General features: G+C 38.7%; 1 protein-coding gene across 1 annotated transcript in view; it reads right to left on the bottom strand.

The window, feature by feature from the left end:
• Positions 1-21,642, bottom strand: part of ANKFN1 (ankyrin repeat and fibronectin type III domain containing 1) — a 294,650-nt gene that overhangs the window by 2,956 nt on the left and 270,052 nt on the right. Inside the window, exons 13-15 of the mRNA XM_008072011.1 lie at positions 21,467-21,583; positions 11,870-12,085; positions 2,104-2,270 (exon numbers count right to left, since the gene is read on the bottom strand). Coding sequence (XP_008070202.1) covers positions 2,104-2,270; positions 11,870-12,085; positions 21,467-21,583 — 500 coding nt within the window. The remainder of the gene's footprint in view (positions 1-2,103; positions 2,271-11,869; positions 12,086-21,466; positions 21,584-21,642) is intronic.

Here is a 21,642-nt window from a genome sequence, read left to right as displayed (position 1 = left end):
CATATGTTCCCACCCTTGTGAAAACCCTCTGAGGCTCTACCTAAAGGGTTATGCCAGCCTGGGCTCCAATCTGTGGGTCAGAAAACCAAATTGATTGTGGCATGAGCTTTTCATCAAAAACCACTCTCTTTTAACTAACTACTCTCTTATAAAAGTTTCTGTTTTCTAGATACCTGTTTCATTTGAAGTTTCACACTGGACAAGACTATGAAAAATTTACCCTTTGTCCCAATAAGAGAAAAAAATCAAAATTAAATCATACTTTAATCTTTCTTAGTGTTGGTTTCACAAATTATTGAAATCTTTGAGAACCTGTTTGGGAACTATTTTTTTCCCCTATCACTGATATTGAACTAAATGAGAGGTTTACAATCATACGCAAAACCTAAAGGACCACATTTCTAAAACAAGGTCTGTAATCAAATTAGAAAATAGTAAGAATACCATGAAACACCTACCACTAACTAAACAGTTTCAGCTAGGATGAGGGAGATGGAACTGGCAGAGTAAAGGCTACTGGAATCTTTTGTACAAGTGAAATTTAAATCCTTGGCAAGGGAAAATTAGTTGGTGTAACCGCTAAGAGATAGAGTCTAAGCCCTTAAGACACAGATCTGGAAAATGGATGAAAGTAACCATTACTAAGTCAACCCACAAATGAGCCATATAACCATTTGCGAGGGACGGAGGAGATAACTAATGCTGATTATAGAAGTGACCACCAGATGGCAGCCTTAAAGTCCAGGTGTAGATGATAAGTAAAAGAAGAGAATACGGTAGTCGGTGAGTTTTTCCATCATCACCACTATCATCATCATCATCATTATCATCATCATCATCATCATCTCTTCCAGTGTCATTAAGTAATACTTGTTTAATAAACCCCATGAGACAATATAGTTGATACAGTCTTGCCAGTTTAGGGACTATATTTTAAATGACCAAATTAAGATTTTCCTTTGGTAAAGCAAATCCATGGGTGTCTAGAATTTGAGAATCTAGTTTGTACTCTTTGAAACCTGAGGAATGCTGAAGAATTTCTTTTTCTTTTCTTACTTATTCCTTTTTCAGTTTTCTCTTTTTTAATTTGTTATGTTCAACACAATCCAGTTCATTATAGTAGACTTTCAGAGACTTGTTATGAGGGTTAGTTGTAAAATTGAGCCAGATTACCAAGACTGGGCAACTTTCAAAAGCAAACAGAGTAATTCACCAAATGCCAAACCATAGGACAAGTTTCCAGAAGCTTGGGCCTTGTTATTTCTTTTTCAGCCTAGAGAATTATAAGGGGTATAGAACACATACAAGGTCCTCCGGCCACAAGGTTAGAGTTAGGGAGAATGAAAGTGAGGAGATCCCTTAAGATCAGGGGACATTATTACCTCTTTGACTCTGTTTCTATAGGTGATATTTCAAATAAAAAAGAACATGACTATTTTGGATAATTAAAATAAGATATTAGAAATAGCAATGTTAAAAGAAAAGGTCATCTGTTTATTAACCAATTGAGTATCAGTAGCTATACCATGAACGATGCAGAGAGGCGAGTGAAAGGACAGTACCTCCTTTTTTATGTTCATTGTGTTTTTTTGTTGTTGTTGTGTTTTGTTTTTTGTTTTGATTTGGAGTCTCACTCTGTCACCCAGGCTGGAGTGCAGTGGCATGCTCACAGCCACCACAGCCTTGACCTGCTTGGCTCAGGTGATCCTTCCGCTTCAATCTACAGTGTGTGCCACCATGCCCAGCTAATTTTTCTTGATGTATTGTAGAGATGAGGTCTCACCAAGTTGATCAGGCTGGTCTCGAACCCGTAGGCTCAGGTAATCCTCTCACCTTGGTCTTCTAAAGTACCGGGATTATAGTCATGAGCCAACTGTGCCCGGTCTGTCAGTACCTCTTTTTAATGGGCTCGTTCCTTCCACCAACCTACAGGCAGTCAATCTCTCCTTATCTAGTGCTAAAATTCAGCTCTGTCCTGCTCTACTGTGGCCTCTGAGGACATCTTACCATAGAAATTACACTTTAGTTTCCTTCTGGCATATTAAGTCAGTCATTTGAACCATTATTTTATTACAAGAAAAATTTCAACTCCTGACAACTTACCTGGAAATGTTATTGTTTTCACGGATCTTCACATGGCAGAGAATGTTGGGCAGCTTTTGGGTAACGAGAACTTTGATCTGATCCACAGAGCTACATAGCTTTAGGTAACCCAGATACAATCCAGGAGAGAGACGCTGATGACTCCTTTTGTGATAGGAGAGAATATCCTGTAGGTTGAAACAAACAAGCAAACCAAAAAAACACCCTGAAGGGCAATCTCAGACCTTTTCCTCTCAGAGTAGGCCTGTCATGAATGAAAGGAGCAGTGGCGAAGTAATTAGGTGAGAAACCTCAGGTACCACCACGAATGCTAGGGAAGTATTGGTGGCATTGCCAGTCTTACCTTCAGGAGAATTCTCCTCCAAGGTACAGGTAATCAGTCTTTACTACAGTCTCTGTGCTTATTTTCCTCAAATTTCTGTGCCAGTGTAAGTGTGTGGGTTGAGACTGGGAGTAGAGAAAAATTAAATTAATAATTTCTGTCCTTGGTGGGCTTACTGCTTTACTAGGGGAAACAGACATTTGCAAGTATAAAAACTGACAAAGCAGTTCCAGGAAGCTTCATAATTTCTGAATCATCAAAATGGAGAAGTCCATTTTTAAGTGAAACAATTTAAAATAGAATCAAAACTTTAGAGTTAAGTAGGAAAAGAAGGCTTGATTGATTCTTTACCTTGAAAATTAAAACAAAAAGTAATGCTAAGAGGTTTATATTATTAACATTTAAGTTGTAGTTATAATTGTGCACTAATTCTGAGAATGAAGAAGGAATGAATCAAGTATTGGCCTAGTTTTTTATACTAAATTTTGTGGTAGCTGAAATGATACTACCCATATTTGACTTTCACAGTGTGATAATGAAGAAGATAATTTTCACAAAAGTATTTGAAGGCTTGTTATTTTTTTCCTGGCATCTTTAAAAGTTTTGATATTTAAGTCATACTCGTAAAAGTCCTTATTCATTTTATGCTCTTCAATCGTTAACTGATCTACCATTTCTAGATTCTCGGTTGTCAGTGGCTTTGCATGTAATTTGATTAGATCGCCACATCATCTTCATCAGCTTCACAAGAAAATTCTGTATCTTTTATGAAATTTAAAGTTTTGCCTTCTAATGGATTTGCATTGAAATTACATTGTGTTGTTGATACAATAGGAAGTGCCAACCAAGTTAAGCACAGAGGGTTGTGGAATAGAGTCTTGTTTTATATGTGGTTGGTTCTCTAGTGAACTCTTTGGGTTATGACTTTTGCTTCCCTGTATGACTGCAGAGGCTCAGATAACGAATAACTGATAAATACAGACATCCCCACCTCCTGCCCATAACAGTAAGTAATATATTTTTTAAACATTTGGACAGTGTGATGTGAGACACAAAGTTAGAAGTGATGAGTCAGCTAACCGATTATAAGGGAAGGTTTCTATAGGCTAGATTTTAGCCTAACTTTCAACAAGGGGACAATAACTAAGAGAGTAAATTTCAAATTTCATTTGAAATTTAAGTGAAACAATTTAAAATTGTTTCCACAAAAAACTAAGTGAGTGAGGTGATGGGTATGTTAATTAGCTTGATTTAATCAGATCACATTATATGCATATATCAACATCACTATGTACCCTATAAATGTATACAATTATGATTTGCAATTAAAAATAATATCAGTAAACTCTCTCTCTCTCTCTCTCTCTCTCTCTCTCTCTCTGTGTGTGTGTGTATCTATTTTTTTTTTTCTGAGTTGGAATCTCACTCTGTTGCTCAGGGTAGAGTGCAGTGGCAAACTCATGGCTATCCCAGTGTCGACCTGCTGGCTTAATAAACTATTTTTAATAAAGGTTAAAATAAAGGGAACCAACTCTATCACTAAATGTAGGGAAGACAAGAAAGAAAACAAAGAAACACTTGAACTTCTGTAGAATTGTATATGGGATGGAAAGGTATGGGGTCTTCCTTGACCACTGTATTCTGAAGGAGTGATTTCTCCTCTATAGCATTAACAGTCTGCAATATCTAACATATGTTATTGTGTATTGTCTGTCTGCTCTGTCCCATCCTTCAGTGAACACATATTGAACCTGTAAACTGTAGGCACTATGGGAGACTTTGGAGTTTCAGGTGAACATGATATACCTGCTCTTGAGGAGGTCAAGAAAGATGAGTAAATAATCACAATATACTGAAATCAGTTTTATAATAAAAAGCAATGCAGAATTACAGCGGAAGAGGTACTTAACTTTGATTTTTTTTCCTTTCCTGTTCTCTTCTTGAACTGGACTATGAAATTAATGGTAAGGCTGTATTCTTTTTATTGCTTTGTGTCCTTAGTACCCAGTACTGTTTCTATATAAAATATGTACACAACATGTGGAAATTAGGTCAGATACCTTAAATAGAGTATATAGAAATAGCAGAAGAGGGACAAAATAAGAATGGCCATTTGAGAGGAAGATAGAATAAGCATGTACAGAAAGGTAAAATCTAAAAAACATTTAGAAAAAATTTAGAAAAAAATAGACTGGAAAAAAATTGATCTCATGATCAAGAAGAATTGTTATTAATATCAGGGATGGATAAGGCTGAATTTTTATTTTTTATTTTTTTGAGTCAGAGTCTCACTCTGTAGCCCAGGCTGGAGTGCAGTGACACTCTCGTGGCCACTGCAGCCTCAACCTGCTGGGCTCAGTTGATCCTTCTGTCTTAGCCTTCCAAGTAGCTGGAGCTACGCCACCGCTCCTGGTTAATTTTTTGATTTATTGCAGAGATGAGGTCTTGCTAAGTTTCCCAGGCTGGGCTTGAACCCCTGGGCTCAGGCAATCCTCTCACCTTGGTCTCCCAAAGTGCTGGGATTATAGGCATGAGCCACCGCACCCGGCAAGGTTGAATTTTTAAGATGTCTTCTATACAGTCATTTCAGAACATCACAGGTGAGTAGTTGACTGGATGATGTTCAGTCAAGGTGGAATTTTGGAATATGAGCAGCTAATTAATGGAAGATAAATGGTTAATGAGGAAAGAAAAATGGAAGTATTCAAATCTGCTGAATTTGATGATATGTCCCCTAGGGGTACTTGCTGAACCAGCAGATGTGGCCACAGACCCAAGGGTCATTATTTTTGAGAAGTCATGGAGAACTGGAGAAATCCCTGAAGACTAGAAAAGTACAAATATGGCTATCTTTGAAAGAGGATGGTTTGAAATACAGGATGACCCTAGTAATTAAACTGGGGCCTGCCAACTTATTGATCTTTGTGAAAAATGAGAGAGAACTATAAATCAATTTACAATCACCCCAGAAATCCTGTGACACTAAAGAGAAGTCAACATGACTTTGTGAAGAGCAAATCACACAGACTACTTTAATTTCTAACAACAGTAGAACAAGATCCACAGACTGGGGATAAGTCTTCAGTGTAATCTGTTACATTAGATAACCCAGGACAAGTAGAATCTTGACTACGTTCCTTTAAGAAACTGAATATCTGGGTGGAAGATTTGTGGATGATGGAGATTGTGTGGAAATAGTAGGTATATTGAATGATGGTCCAGTAGGGATTGGTCTGGAAGACCAATCTGTTTAGCTTATTTATTGATGTTTCAGATGAAAAAAATCAAGAATGTGTGTATCAAATTTGTGTGTCCCAAATTTGGTGTGGTTTTGATTTTCTGAAATAGTAATAAAGCTCTGAATGACCTATGCATTGGAAAAATAAGCCTATGATAATTAGAGTTGAAACATAATAAGAAAAAATTGCTTATAAAGACCTAAACTCAAGAGTACAAATATAGGATGGTCAAGTGTATAAGAGAAAGACATATGGGGATCAAAACTGACCACAAATAGAATGGGAGTTAAGAACACATTGTGGTTAGATAAAAACCAGTACTACTCAGATGGAGTAAATCAACCTTTCATTCAGGTTTTTAAAAGACCAAGCATCCACTATGTGTTTCTTTGCCTTTCCATAGTCACTTATCCTTCATTAGCAAGAACGTTTTTGGAGCTTGCATGGGAAGATAAAGAAACTGACTTATTCACATAATCTAAGGTATACTCAAAAACCTTCTAACATCAAATTAAATGCTTCTGGAGCCACATATTACCCGATTTAACTTCTAACCTGTGTTTCTGTGTTTCTAACTTCTACTTCCACTACAGCCCTTGTGTGTCCCTTATCTCCAGCCAAAATTGATTACTTTTTTCTAGCCCCACACATGCACTACTCTTTCTTTTATGATTGTTTGTTTCACAAATGAACTCATTCTATCAACTTTTACTGAGTGCCTAGTATGTGTCAGGCATTGTGCTAGGATATTAATGATACTAAGATGAATAAGACATGCTCTTTCCTTTCCTGTAACTCACATTTCAGTGTGTAAGAGATACATGTAAGCAAGTTTTTCTAACCCAGAGTGACAGAGACCATAAGAAGACTGTGTAAAGCCCATGGGGACCCAAGGGGGATGACATCTACTCTTCCAGCTTCTACCTATTTTCTTTACTATGCTCTAAATTAAATTTGATGCCATTTATTTAATTACTTTCTTCCTCCCTCCCTCCCTCCTCTCTCTTTCTCTTTTTTCCCACCTGGTGAACTTAACTTACCCTCATGGCTCAGCCAAATGCTACCTCTTCTGCAATGCTTTTCCTGAGATTTCCAGGCTGAATTAATAGCCGCTTTGTCTGTGCTCCCATACTACACTATTTGTACTGCTATCAGGCTCTGGTTTAATTCTGCCTTGTATTACCTTGATTTGTTTACAAGCCTGTCTCCCTCCCTTGACTGAACTCCTTGAGAGCAAGGACTTTGACTTATTCATTTGTTTTTCCTATAGCACCTAGAAGAGTGCCTGGCACCTAGTTGGTGTTGGAAAAAAATGCTTATTATATATGAAGTGAGAGGACTAGAGGAGGTGGGATCAGGGGCTGCTCCTCAGGGAGAGAACATGCTGCATTGATGCAGTGACTAGGAAGGGTATATCCATCTCTCCTCATTGATCAGAGATCCTGAGAGCTTGTTAGGGAATGGTAGCTAGTCGATTTTCCAATACCAACAGGACTTCTATTTTGCTGGAAGGAGTATGGAAGGCGAGTTGTGCAGAATGGCAAAGGTCACAAAATAGTGGCTGGTAGTCTTTGTGGACCCAAGATTATATGGACTGCAAATAATATAAATTTTCTGAAAATGTAAAATTATTGGGAAAAATGTAGAAAATAATTTAGAAAAATGAAAATATTTAACCCACTAAATTCTGGATTTTCATATTTTCTTCAACAAATTGAAAATATATCAACAACAGGACCTCACTTGTCCACAGTAATTAGCTGAGGCTGATAGGGGCTGCTATCTTTAGATGGGACAAGGGCTCTCCAGATGAATGTAGTCTCTATTACTTGCACTTTCTTCTTTCTCTCTTTAAACTGAGATATAACTCATACACCATAAAATTCACCCTGCTCAAGTGTGCAATTCAGTGGTTTTTGTATATTCCCAAGGTTATGCGACTGTTTCCACTGTCTAATTCTAGAGCATTTTCGTCACTCTAGAAAGAAACTTCACATTCATTAACTCTCATTCCCCAATCTATCCTTTCCAGACGGTGAAACCACTAATCTACGTTCTGTCTCTATGGATTTGCCAATTCTGGACATATATATAAGTGGAATCATATAATATGTAGCATTTTTTGGTCTGGCTTCTTTCCTTTAGCATAATGTTTTCAAGGCCCATTCACATTGCAGCATGGATCATGTATTACTCATTTTTAGAACTGAATAATATTCCATTATGTAGATATGCCACATTTTGTTTACTCATTCATCAGTTGTTGGACATTTAAGTTTTTTCTACTCTTTGGCTACTCTAATTAGTGCTTCTATGGACATTGGTGAACACATTTTTTTGTGAACCCAATTGTTTTTAATTCCAGCTCAATTAACTCATTTTCACCAATCTTTCTGATTCCTGTAGTTTTTAATTCCTGTGTCTGAAGCTACTTGGGGATAGTAGAAATGTGCTGGAAAAAAACAGAAAAAGGCAGAAGAGGTTCTGGGCACCTAGGGTGTAAGAAGGCAGTAGGTATGTGGAGGCAACAAGAAGTACCTAAGGAGAAGAGAAGGAAAGGAGGGATGGGAGGAGATAGAAGACAAACTTCACAACTTTCCTAGGATTACATTTTTCAAAAAGAATGCAGAAAGAAAGGGGAGGATGTGTAAAGCAGCATGGTGGAACAGGAAGGACACCAGGCTAAGAGCCAAAAGACAAGAATCTTGGTCCTTCTTCTTCTTTTTGGTTGATATGAGCTTGGCAAGTAATATCTTTGAAATTCATGCCTTCATCTATGAACTGAACACAATAAAATTATTCAATCAACCTCACTGAGTTTGCATAAGGATCAAATGATATCATAGATGTTACAATGTGTTACAAACTTGAATATATGGTACACATGCAAGAGATTAGTCTTCAGAGGAAACTTCACATGTGAGGCTTCTGGCAACTGAAAAGATCCCCGAAGAACATGGTGAGAATAACTCAGCACCTGAGAGAGGCCTCCCTAATAACTCAGCACCTGAGAGAGGCCTCCCTATTGGAAATACTTTCACTGCCAATTAGTTTGCTCAGAGGTACTCTAACTTGTCCATAATAATTCTCTTTCCCTAACCAGGCAAGTGTGAGAAGGATTTTTCTTTTCCAGGTATATGAGAGAGGCCTGAGATTTGAGAGGGTCAGGAATATGAGGAAGTTAGACACTGGTGTTTCACTGGGTCGTAGAGATTAGATTAGTTTTGGGCCCAGATTTTGATAAAACCCTTACCTGTTTTGAAAATCCCATTGTGGATCATATCACTTTAATATAGCTTTTTCTTAGTTATAAAAATGTGGAGAAAATGATGAAATGCTCCAAGGGATGGTTGGGCCAGTATCAGAGGTTTCCTGGGGAGCAGGGAAGAGGAGATGGACTGGGTGTATCCTGAGGGCAGCCTACCATGGTTTGAGTTTTTTTCTGAGTAGAGAAATGATAAAAATCATTAACATTTATTGAGCATTCAGCTTGTGCTACTCTTCTAATGTGTATATATTAACTCACTTAATCTTCATTAGAACCCTATGAAGTAGGGGTTTTTTTGTTTTGTTTTTTTGCAGAGGAGGAAATACGAGGGGTGAGAATTTTTCTTTTTTTTTGAATTGGAGTCTCATTTTGTCTCCCAGGCTGGAGTGCTGGGGCACACTCATGGCCACTCCAGCGTCGACCTGTGGGCTCCGGGGATCCTTCCACCTCAGTCTTCCAAATAGCTGGAACTGCAGGCGCGAGCTACTATGCCCAGCTAATTTTTTATTTATTGTAGAGATGAGGTCTCACAAGTTTCCCGGGCTGGTCTTGAACCCAGTGGCTCAGGCAATCCACTCGCCTCAGCCTCCCAAAGTGCTGGGATTACAGGCTGAGCCACATAGCCTGACCAGGAGTAAGAATTTAAATGACATGCCCACATCACATGACCAGAGAGGGTGGAGTCAAGAATCATACCCAGTCAGCCTGATTCCAAATTGGTATCCCAGAATGTGATGTGATGGAGCAGAAAAAAACCTAGGCTTCCATTCAGAAGGCCTAGTGGTTATCATCCACTGCCCCTGAGGAAAGAAAGTGGTCTATAGCTTGTTTTTGTGGAAATTACCCAGCGTACTTTGAGTTCCACCAAGACCTATCTCTCCCTTCATATTGAGTTGGTGGAGCCAACTCCTGGTATAATTAAGTCATAAGTCCAGAAGAGATTGGATACCAGCCCTAGTAGTTTTATTCCCCATTTCCTCTCCAGTGTAAGATGTGTATGGGAAGGAGGGGAGGGAGAAGTTGGGGAAGGAGAAGGGTGAGTGGGGGTGGGTGGGAATGACATCAAGCGGGAATGTGCCAGTCAGCGGGGGTAAATTTTCCACTTGGATCTGTGTGGAAATCTGATCCTGCCTCTATTTTTGGTCTCCTTCTCTAACAACCTTTCACCAGATTGGAATTTTTCTGCACCTGTAACACATTTTTAATGTAATAAGTCTAGGAGAAACCAGGTATTATATCATGCTGAGGCCTGTGCTGTGTTTCTAGGAGCAAAGGTAGCCCAGACCCCAGTTTATCCCTATAGGGGATTAGTGTATTAGTCACCCTGTAAAAGCTCAATTTATTATGATTTTTAAAATGTTTCTTTTAGCACTTGCTTATAAAAGGTGAAGAGGGGAGCCACGAATGTGTCTGTGTTCCCTACCCCCACCTCCTTCACACATGCATATGCTCTATCAATTTCCTAGGAACACAAATTCTATAAAATCAAATCCAGAGGTATTGGCTTTGACCAGTTAGCTTACCTTTGCTATGTGGACTTTGTTCTGGCTTAGGCCAGTACAAGTAATGAAGAGGTGAGATTACTGCACTAGTCACCCCTTGGTGGGGAATGAAAGAAAGTTAGAAAGTAAGTAAGCTGTTTAGGGTGACCATGAATGATTCCTGGGGTGGAAGCTCAAATTTGGCTTGTTTCTGTGTGACTGGGTACTTGTCTCCCTCTTAGTCTAGATTTTGTGGATTTATGCTACATGTTGCATGGGGCGCAATATAATGTTCCTATCAGCTTTTTTTACTTAACTGGAGGGTCCTATACAATTCATTCCCATTACTGGGTTTAAAAAACAAAAAGAAAAAAGAAAAAGAAACAGCCAAAACCCCTGTTCACATAAGGACATGTGAGGCAGGGAGAGAGTACTGGGTTCAGGAGTAGGCATGGGTTGATCTCAGTTCCACCACCCAGGCTAAGGATCCGTATCTAGGCTGCCTGGATTTTGAATTTTGGTGGCTATTCAATGCTCAGGTGAGTCTTTCATTCTATATTTCATCTCCCAGCCCTCACTCACTAAAATCCTAACTTCTGGCCTGAATGTGATATAACATAGCAGAAAGAAGTCTGCTTTCCAGCAGAAGATCTGAGTTAACATCTCAGATCTGCCATTTTCTAGCTATCCAAGTTTTGTGGGGTCTAAAGTGAATATGGTTTCTTATGCTTTTTTAAAGGAAAATAATACAAAATTATGAATGCAAAATTGGTAGGGTCTCTGCCAGAGCCTGGAAGGACCTTGTCCAAGTGAAGAGACAAATGATGTTAAAGCTTCATTAGCTTCACCAAATTGCCTCTGTTTGTAGTTCTATGTCACCTTACCTCATTGAGCTTCAGTTACTTTATTCCTAAAATGGACTTACTCATGCCTGTCTGTTCCAAGACAGTACTGTAAGAAATATGCAGGAGTAAATGTATATGAGTGTTTTTATTCAAAGTGCCACATATATAATTTAAATTTCTAGATTTTATACACACACACACACACACACACACACACACACACACACACACACATAATATCTAGAAATGTATTATTACTATAGTTTATTCAGGTATTACTTTAATGTTTTGATTATACTAACTATAGATCTCCTACTCAATTACTTGTCTCAAGGTTTCTTATTGGTTCCTTGGTGAGGACATTTTCAGGGTGCCCAATATTTGTATTGCTTGATGAATTCCAGGTCTACAGAGTGACAAAGTGATACATAAAGTGACAAACATAAGCCTTTGCATCTTTCTTATGTGTGAAATACAAGCAGCAATGTAGCTCTGGACCTTCTCTACTCCATCATTGCATATGTAAATTAATCTTGGTATGTTTCACTGGTGGATCAGTAATTGTGATTGGAATGTCAAATATATCAGGAAATTTTTTAAAAAGGACATACCTGGATGGTTATCAGTAAAATGTCTAAGGCTGTTGGCTCCTCGGGTGTTGATAGAGACTTCCTCTGGCTTTGCAGCTTTGAGATCTGCATCCATTTGCCATTAAAAAATGAATAAAGCATCTCCACCTCCCTGATGGTTACTATGAGTATATTTCCATGTCGATCTTTAATGGGCTCATAGTAAACTCTTCCCAAGTTGTGTGTTCCAAGTAAATTCTAGAAGCAAATATATTACTGGTGTAGCTTAGATGACACTGTGTAAACAAAGTAACGCAACAGCAACAAAAGGTGCTGTGAATAATTATCTGATTTCTGAGAAGCTGATTTTTTTTGCACTTAAACCTAGAATATGTGCATCATAGAAATATACTTAACAGAAGCTCAAAGAAAATATCTTCACCATAAGCCTGCAAAGATTATAGCAAGAACCACAAAAATTATGTTTTTTTAAAGCAAATTCAATATCTGTAAATATCTCTTACCCACATAGACACACCAGCACATAAACCTCAGTTACCAGCACTTGAAGAGAATCCCAGATGTTTTAAAGAAAAATGCCTGATATTTAAAGTATGCTACTGTGGAGTTCTCAAGAGATCTACAGTAAGCTGGTATGAGGTGGGGTTGTTTAAAATGAAGAAGTGAATTGACAATGTAGCACATTGTACAGGCCCCCAAATAACTGCACATTCCCTTCAAGATACTTTAATTGGGAGAGTGGCCTACTTTGACTTATCTGCATTTTAGGGGGTTCCACTTATTCAAAAGTTTGTTAAAATTGATTATAAACTGGGTCAACTAAGGCAGACAATACTTTTAGAAAGATAGAAAGGGAAAGATGCTACATTAAATGTGGAGGGGCCCAGGTGATTTTTACTAAAATAAACGAGTTTTACAGATATGCAGGGGTTGAAGTTTTTTTTTTTTTTTTTTGGAGTTAGAGTCTCACTCGGTTGCCCAGACTGGAGTGCAGTGGCCGCTCCCGGCCACCACAGCCTCGCCCGCCGGGCTCCGGCAGTCCTTCTGCCTCAGCCTTCTGAATAGCCAGAATTACAGGCATGTGCTACCACGCCCGGCTGATTTTTTTTTTAATTTATTGTAGAGATGAGGTCTTGCTGCCCAGGTGGGTCTCGAACCCGTGAGCTCAGGCAATCCACTCACCTCAGCCTCCCAAAGGCACGGGATTACAGGCTGAGCCACCGAGCCCGGCTTAGGGGTTGAAGATTTTTAACCTAGAGCACTAGATAAATAGGATAAAAATCTCCTCTTGCTTTAAATATTTGTGATTTTTAAAAATTATAAATCACCACAGAACTCCTAGATGTTATTTTTGTGAGCTTACATAAATGGTGATGAGATATCCTGTTAGCATGACAGCAAAAGTAGAATTGGAATTTGTAAAAGTGACAAAGATGACCTACAAATGAATGAGCCAGGCAGTCAATATCCACAGGCAGGGATTATGTCTTAAACCTTTTATTCTTTCTCACAAATGTCAGATGTAGAATAACTAAGGAATCTCATAAATAATTATTGGCATATTATACAAATTTATTTGACAAGATTACTATTTCTTCAGAATGGCTTACTTGGTCATATTTTTCCTTTGCAATAATGGACTTCAAAATCACAGAGAAGGAGCTTGGCTTTTAGTTCATTTCTATATAATGCTAGTAAGCAGTGAAATGCTGGTAAACTGGCTAGTGAAGGGGAGTGGGGAGAGAGAGAAAAAAAAGAGGAGGAAGAGAGAAGACAGAGAAAAGAAGAAGGAGGAGGAAGAGGAAGAAAGGGGGAAGGGAAGAAGAGAGGGACAGAAGGAAGGAAGAGAGAAGGGAAGGGAGGAAAGGAGAAAATAAACAAGAAAGGAAGAAATAAAGAATGGATTTGTAGCATATACCACTTTCTGTGGTGTAAATATTCCTGCTCTAGCAGATTTCAAGCTATCAGGAGTTTGACAATAGTCTTTCAGTATTCCTGTATGTAAAACATTTGGTTCTCCTGGGTCAGAATAAGTTCTCTCTAGCCTATCATTGCTATTAAGCCTTTATTTATACTTGATGCTGTATTTCAGGGTTAGCTGCCATTCACTGATGCTGGACTTCTGAAAAATTATTTATTCTCTCTAGTCCTGAGTTTTATCATCAAAAATTAAGGGTTCTTATAGCTCAGACATTAATTATGGTAATCCCTACCTTATTAAGTGTTTAAGGGATTAAAACAAGCAACACATAAAAAAGCATTTTACAAACTCTCAAGTTTGTTATGATGTAGGGTATGGGCTTTGTTTATTGTTATAATTGAAATTCTACTCTAGCTTATGCCTACTCATTTTCAAGACCTAGACCAGTCTGAAGAGTTTCCCAACTCTCTGAGGCAGATATTTCCTCTTTTGCCCCTACTGTTTCCTGTATAAGCTTCCATTTTAGCATGGCTCTGGCTTTACTATAGATATTGGTGTACGTGTCATGAGAGATCATAGTTATTTCACCTCTGTGTCTCTGGGTTTCTTGCACAGTACCTGTCACATAGTAAGAGCTCAGTAACATTTTTTTTTTTTGAGTTGGAGTCTCACTCCTTTGCCCAGGCTGGAGTGCAGTGGCACGCTTATGGTCACCCCAGCGTTGACCTGCTGGGCTTCGACAATCCCTCTGTCTCAGCTTTCCAAGTGGCCAGAACTATAGGCGCGTGCTACCACGCCCAGCTAATTTTTGATTTATTGTAGAGATGAGGTCTCACCAAGATGTACAGGCTGGTCTCAAACCCGCAGGCTCACTAAGTCCACTTGCCTTGGCCTCCCAAAGTGCTGGGATTATAGGCTGAGCCACCGATCCTGATCAGAGCTCAGTAACTTTTTGTTGATTGAATTGACATATTATCATTAAGACACTGGGGAAAAAAAAAGACACTGGAAAATATGATTCACTTTGGACCAAAAGCTGATGGGTGGACATTGATTGAGGTGATCATTTCACTTAAAATTATCGGTGGTTCAGTATCAGTGTTGGTTAGGCTTTCTAATGGGCGGAATAAGAAAGTACTAGAAATATTTCAATGACATAAAATCGGGTTGAATAGCTAGCTTTGGGGGACAGCCGAATTTAAAAGTAGAATATTATTGTGAAAACAAATTATAACCACATTCCAAGAGGGCAAATTTAGGGTTCTTTAGGGCCTAAAGGAAAACCAGACCATGTTAATACTTGTCATACTATATAATCAGGGTTAGGTGATCTGGGCACCCTGATCATCCTACAAGGTAAAGAGGGATAAGAGCTACCAGATGGCTAACAGAAATGCATCTAGTTTATAACTAGAACAAATCATAGACCTATCAATAAGCCCTAGACAGCAGCACAATGTTTAGAGACTTCTATTCAGTTTGGAGTGACATGAGAAGTTGAAGGAAGTACAGAGTCAGGATAAGAAGGCCTGAAAAAGAAAAGTAAAATTTTGGGAAAATATTTTTTCTCCTCTTGACAAATGAAAAAGACATGATATGCATAAATTGGTATTTGCCTCTTATTCACTAACACTTATTTCTAAAAGATACAAAGGAGGAAAGTTTAATGTAACACAATCTGCAGTGTCAGATTATTACTGTCTTTTGAGGATAAGCAGTTCAATGTAAGAGCAACGTATATTTCTGCCTCTTGGAGTTCTCTGCCATTTTTCTAAGAGAAAGAAAAAAAACAATGTGGGCTCCTGGTCACTTACTGGCTTTCTCATATAGATTGTTTTTTTTAATCCAAATGCAGGCAGATACTCTCTTCCTGCTAGGTAACTTTAATGAATTAACTAGTTAATTAACTAGTGTATAATTCATCTTTCATTAAATGAAATTTAAGACCACTTCTCCTAATCAGCCTCCAAATGACATGGAATAAATTTATAATTTTTTCTTTTTTACTATAATGTGGATAATTTCTTCTATTTAAAATTTTGTTTGCTTTTTATAAATTAACACACGGTAGGGTGATGAAGTACAGGAAAGAAAGCAGGCTTTGGAGTTACATAAATCTGGATTTGAATCCAGAATCTGATGCTTCATATTTGTGCAAACTTGTATACAAATAAAGATTTCTAGGCTCAGTTTTATCATATATTAAAAGAATGCCAGTAGTACTTTCTCATTAGGTTGTGGTGAAGATTAAATGAGATTAAAATTTGTAAAGCACTTAGCAGAATGCCTGGTGCCTAGTCTGTTTAATAAATGAAAGTAATAACTTTGATATTATTACTAACTATAATATATGAAAGGACCTCACTATAGAGCAGAAACTTGGAAAACAAGGTAGAAATTGCACAGTCGTTGATTTGCATGGTGATGAAGGTATTTAGTATGCTCAGGAGAGGGAGAAAGGTCATGATTAAGGCCTTTCTGGGCCATGATAAAATGTCTGAGCCACTACTGGAAGAGTCTATGTCAGAAATACCTTGGCCAGAACCTTTTAGATAGGCTAATCTGGCCAAAGTATGGAGAATGGATTAGAGGGTGTTAAGACTGGAAGCAAAGGGGTAATTTTGGAGGCTTTTGAACTAACTGGAGTAATCAGGCAGTAGTAGTGAAACTGGAAAGGAGAGTAAAATGGAATATACCAGAGGCAAATCAATGAGACTTATATAAGGTTGATGTCAATCAAGCTATAGATAATGCATTTTTATTTTGCTCAGAACATTATAAACAATTTTAAATTAGTAAAGTAATCTAAAATATTAAGCATGTGTGCAAATCTGCAAATTTCTTTTTCTTCCTCTTCTGAAAAGTTTTTTCTGCACTTTACTCCCACGCCCTCCTTCCCTTCCCCCCGTCCCCACCTCCCCGCAAAAGTAGCCTTTGGTATTTCCAGGCGTTTTTATTCTAGAGACCAGCAAATAGTTTGGTCAATAGTTCCCATACAAAAAAGATGAAAGTGACATTTATTATTTAACCAGGCAGACAGAAACATGGAGAGAAGGGAATGCATAATAGTACTCAGGCCTTGATGGGGGCACTGTGAAGGATGACCATGTATTGAGGACTATGAGACTCTCATCACTGTGCAGGATTGGAAAACTATCCAGTTGGTAACTATGGTATGAGACACACTTCTGTGATCCCTTTCCCTTTGGCTAGATAGAGTTTCCCTCAAGTGTGATCTGTGGGGTGCATGCAGTTGGGCTGACAAGGTACATTTATTTATCCCACTCATACTTACTGAAGGTCTACCACAGGCCAGGCATGGAGATAACTTGGTAACTAAAATGGACACATTCCCTGAACTCAGGAACTCACAGTCTGAATGGATCACTGAGCAGATAATAATACAAATAATTAACTGATGAGATGATGATGGCTGTTCTGAATGTAGAATTCAAGGTGCTATGGGAAAGAGTCACCTAATCAGGAGATTAGAGAAAGGTTCTCTGAGGAAGTATAAAAATTAAGGTGAATTCTGAAGGATATGTAAATTAGCAAGGCACAAAAGTAGAAGAAGAGGACTCCAAGCAGAAGAAACTAGCAGAGAAGTCAGAAAGACAGACAAGAAAGTTGGAAGAAAATCAAGAAAGTGTAAAATTGTGGAAGCCAAGGGATGTAGCAATATGCAAACACCACAGGACCAAGAGTATCAGACATTGCTAAGATGTCAGTTGTGGAGGACTTAAAAGTGTCCATTGGGGTTAGTGAAACTGAAGTCATTGACAAAGATGGATCCAGGTTTGTAGGGGTCTGAACCATACAGTTTGCTTTTCTAAAGACAAAGAATACAAAATTACAAATATCAAATTAGGTACAAAAATGAATATTTAGAGCAATAAAAGAAATCTCCTTTCCCCCAGCAAATACTGGAGTATTTGGAATTTTGGACTCCCTTTTCCTCTGAAATTTCTTTAGGCAATTTGCCAGAATAGCTTGCTGATTGTGACCCACCTTTCCTTCCCTACTTAAACCACTCTGTGAATTCCACACTCACAGGGGGTTGTGCAAGTAAGGGGCCTGCAGCTCCAGCGTCATCTGCATCATCTGCCTCTGATTACTAATGCTCTAAGTGAGTAGTTTTGTAGGCATGATGGTAGCAAATGTCAGAGAGAGAACTGAGAACAGAAGGGAAATGAAAACATCAGTAGAGAAAGAGGATATGAGGAACTCAAGAAGTTTGGTTGTAAGGAGGAGCAAAGAGTTTGGTAACTGAAGGGGCATGTGGGGCCTAAGGGAATAATTTGAAGGGAGGTTAAATTTGGTGAGAATTGAATATTTTTGAATGAAGATGGGAGGGAAGAGTTGTGATCTGGAGCACATGTGGAGCATGAACCTATGGTAGGCAGAGCGAGACTTTGTCTATATGAACAGGAGAGAAGAAAGAAGGTGAGGTCGGTTCAAGGAGATTTGTAATTTGGCAATGGAAAAATCATTAATTTTCATTTTTTTCTTAATGAATTCTACAGTGAAGTCATCATCTGGGATGAGAGAAAGTTTGGAGAGGAAGAAGGGAATAATAGCCACACACATACACAAAAATACTTCAGCATCTTCCTAACCAGAGTATGAAAGATCTTTACAATGAAAACTACAAAACACTGCTCAAAGAAGTCAAAGATGACACAAACAAATGGAAAAATATTCCATGCTCATGGATTGGAAGAATCAACATTGTTAAGATATCCATCCTACCAAAGACAATCTACAGATTCAACACTATGCCCATTAAATTATCAACATCATTCTTCTCAGACCTGTAAACAACAGTACAGAAATTCATTTGGAAGTGTAAATGACCACAAATGGCCTAAACTATCCTTAGCAAAAGAAACAAAGCTGGAGGTATCACACTTCCAGACTTCAAACTTTATTATAAGACTACAATAATCAAAACAATGTGCCATTGGCATATAGACCAATGGAACAGGATACAGATTTTGGAAGCAAAACCTCAATTTCTCAACCAACTCATCTTTGACAAAGCCTCCAACAACAACCACTGGGGAGAGGAGAACCTAGTCAGTAAATGGTGCTGGGAAGACTGGCTGACCATGTGCAGAAGAATGAAACAGGGACCCCTACCTATCACCACAAACAAAAATCCTGCTCTGAATGGATCAAAGACCTACATGTGAAACCCCAAACTTTAAGAATCTTAGAAAATACAGGAGGTACCCTTACGGAAATCAGAATATGCAACCAATTCCTGATCACAACCCCAAAAGCCTATGCCATAAAAGATAAAAATATACGTGGGACCTCATCAAACTGAAAAGCTTCTGCAAAGCAAAAGAAACCATTAAGAGAATGGGGAGAAAGCTCACAGAGTGGGAAAAAATATTTGCCAACTGTATATCTGACAAAGGTCTTACATCCAGGGTCTTTAAGGAACTCATATGTGTCAAATGGAAAAACCCAGCCTCATTAAACAGTGGGCAAAAGACATGAGTAGACACTTCTCAAAAGAAGACATGGAGATGGTTTTAATTAGTTACTTTATAACATGAGGAAGCAAATTTAGTAGAGAAATTAAATGGGCCCTTCAGATAACATTACATGTGAGAACTGCTGTCATGGCTTTACTATAAACCAGTCAGCCCTTTTTTGTGATTTGTTTTTCCCCCTGTGCAATGTGCAGCTGCTTTAGTGCAGACATGTTGGATTCATCTAGGCTTGGAATTTTTCCAAATAATATGGAGAGAGAAAATTCTGAATATTTTCAAGGAACTAATTAAGATGGGCCAAGGAATCCAAGCTGGACAAGGAGGGAAATGATTTCAGAATTGGGTGATACATCATGAAAAGTGGTGGGATCAAGATTTGGGAGCCAAGGAAATACAAGAGCTATTGCAACGGGAGAGTAGTTGAGTAATATCAGACTGGCCATCATGGTGTCTCTCAGTGTCTGACTGCACTGGTTTGTAAATAGCCTGATTCTTCTCATATTACTGGTATTAGATGAAAGTGTCCTAGGAAGCCTCTAATAAACACTTAATAAAACAGCCCCACTTGCAATTCTAAGGTTTTTCAGTCTGTGATCCAGGTATGTTTGGGCTGTATGATAGGCTAGTGGAAGGGTCCACTAAGGAGTCTGAGCCAGTTGGGAATGTCCTTTCTCCTAAAGAAAGAGTAGTGTGAGGTATGGTGGCATGGTCCAACTTAAGTGGGTTAATGATGAAAGGAAGGGTCATTCTGAATTCAGCACAGTCATCATGACCCAGCTCCAAGAACTTCTTGAATTGGAGGAAAAGATTCTATAATCAAGGGTGAGTTGAAGTGAGGACCACTATTTTAAAAAATCTCATTGAGGACACAAGCAGTGAATCACCTATACAATGGACTACAACACAGCACAGAGGGGCACAGCTTACTTTCAGAATTAATTATGATAGCAACATCATAATTTTTATTACTGCAGGTGATTGAATTGTTATTATTGTAGCTGCTGAAGAAATAAAGTTCCTGTAATTGCAGGTGAGGGTAGAGCCACGTAAAATTATTTTTTGTTCTTATGACCCTATTTTTATACTATAGCTGGTATGGCATGGCCAAACACAGCTTACATAGATTCTGGTTATGCATATTTCTGGGGCTGATGTAACTGACAGTTTTGTAGCTAGATACCCATCACTGATAAAGGCTCAGCGATCTCTTAAGGACCATTCCTTCATATAGCAGATATTCTTCTGTGCTAAAAACCACAAATTCAGCTGGGCTCGGTGGCTCAGCCTGTAATCCCGCGCCTTTGGGAGGCTGAGGTGAGTGGATTGCCTGAGCCCACAGGTTCGAGACCCACCTGGGCAGCGAGACCTCATCTCTACAATAAAAAAAAAAATCAGCTGGGCATGGTAGTGCATGCCTGTAATTCCGGCTACTTGGAAGGCTGAGGCAGAAGGATTGCCCAGCAGGTCGAGGCTGTGGTGGCCGGGAGCGGCGACTGCACTCCAGTTTGGGCAACAGAGTGAGACTCCAACTCAAAAAAAAAAGAACCACAAATTCAGTTAATACCAGAAAACAATGAGAGGAAAACCCAGAAGAGCTTGGCTAGAATTCAACACCATTTCTCAGAGGAGCTCTGTAACCTACAAAGATTGGGTACTTGATCTGATGTGGTTGGTAGTATGGAAGGATGAATACATTCAAGATTGAGATAATCTTTTTAAAAGTTGTTTTTTGTTTGTTTTTTATAAGTTGTGCTTTAACCAAAGCACCACACCAAGAAACTCCTCAAAATATCTGCTGGTCTCTTTTTCCATCTCCACACACTTATTGGTGCAAATGATGCCAGAGCAGCAGGGATCTTCAAATGATCTCATCATACTTCTCTTATCTTTCAAGTGATGAAACTGAGGCCCAGAAAGAAGAAATAAGTTGACTTATAAGAATAAATTTAGAACTCAAGTCTTCTTATTTAGGGAATTGAAGAATCTTCAAGGGAGACTACATTGGAGGAGATTGCCCAAGGCACCGTTTCCCCACATGAACAGGTATGCAGCTCAAATTGTCCAAGACTTCATGTGTTCAGGGATCTGAAAAAGAAAGGAGCCCATCCTTTTCCTCTTTAGGTGGGATTGGTAACTGAACTGTGCACATTAAAAAAAATTTTCCTTGGGGGTCTGGGTTGAAGTCTGGTTCCTCACCTGTAGCTGGGCTGTTGCTGCGAGCATCTTCTGCCGAGTTTGCAGCACTGTTGATGAGGATGTAGAGATTGGTACACTTTGCCTTAGCCACCTTATATCTTCCCACATACAAGACAGCTGCAAAAGAAGGCATGTGGTCATATCATTGTCCAAGATAGTGCATGATTTAGGTTGTG

Source organism: Carlito syrichta, unplaced genomic scaffold (genome assembly GCF_000164805.1).
Source record: "Carlito syrichta isolate Samal-C Ts95f unplaced genomic scaffold, Tarsius_syrichta-2.0.1 Scaffold314811, whole genome shotgun sequence".
Classification (NCBI taxonomy): domain Eukaryota; kingdom Metazoa; phylum Chordata; class Mammalia; order Primates; family Tarsiidae; genus Carlito; species Carlito syrichta.
Note: the sequence above shows the minus strand (reverse complement) of the source record. Positions and strands in the feature narration are given on the sequence as shown.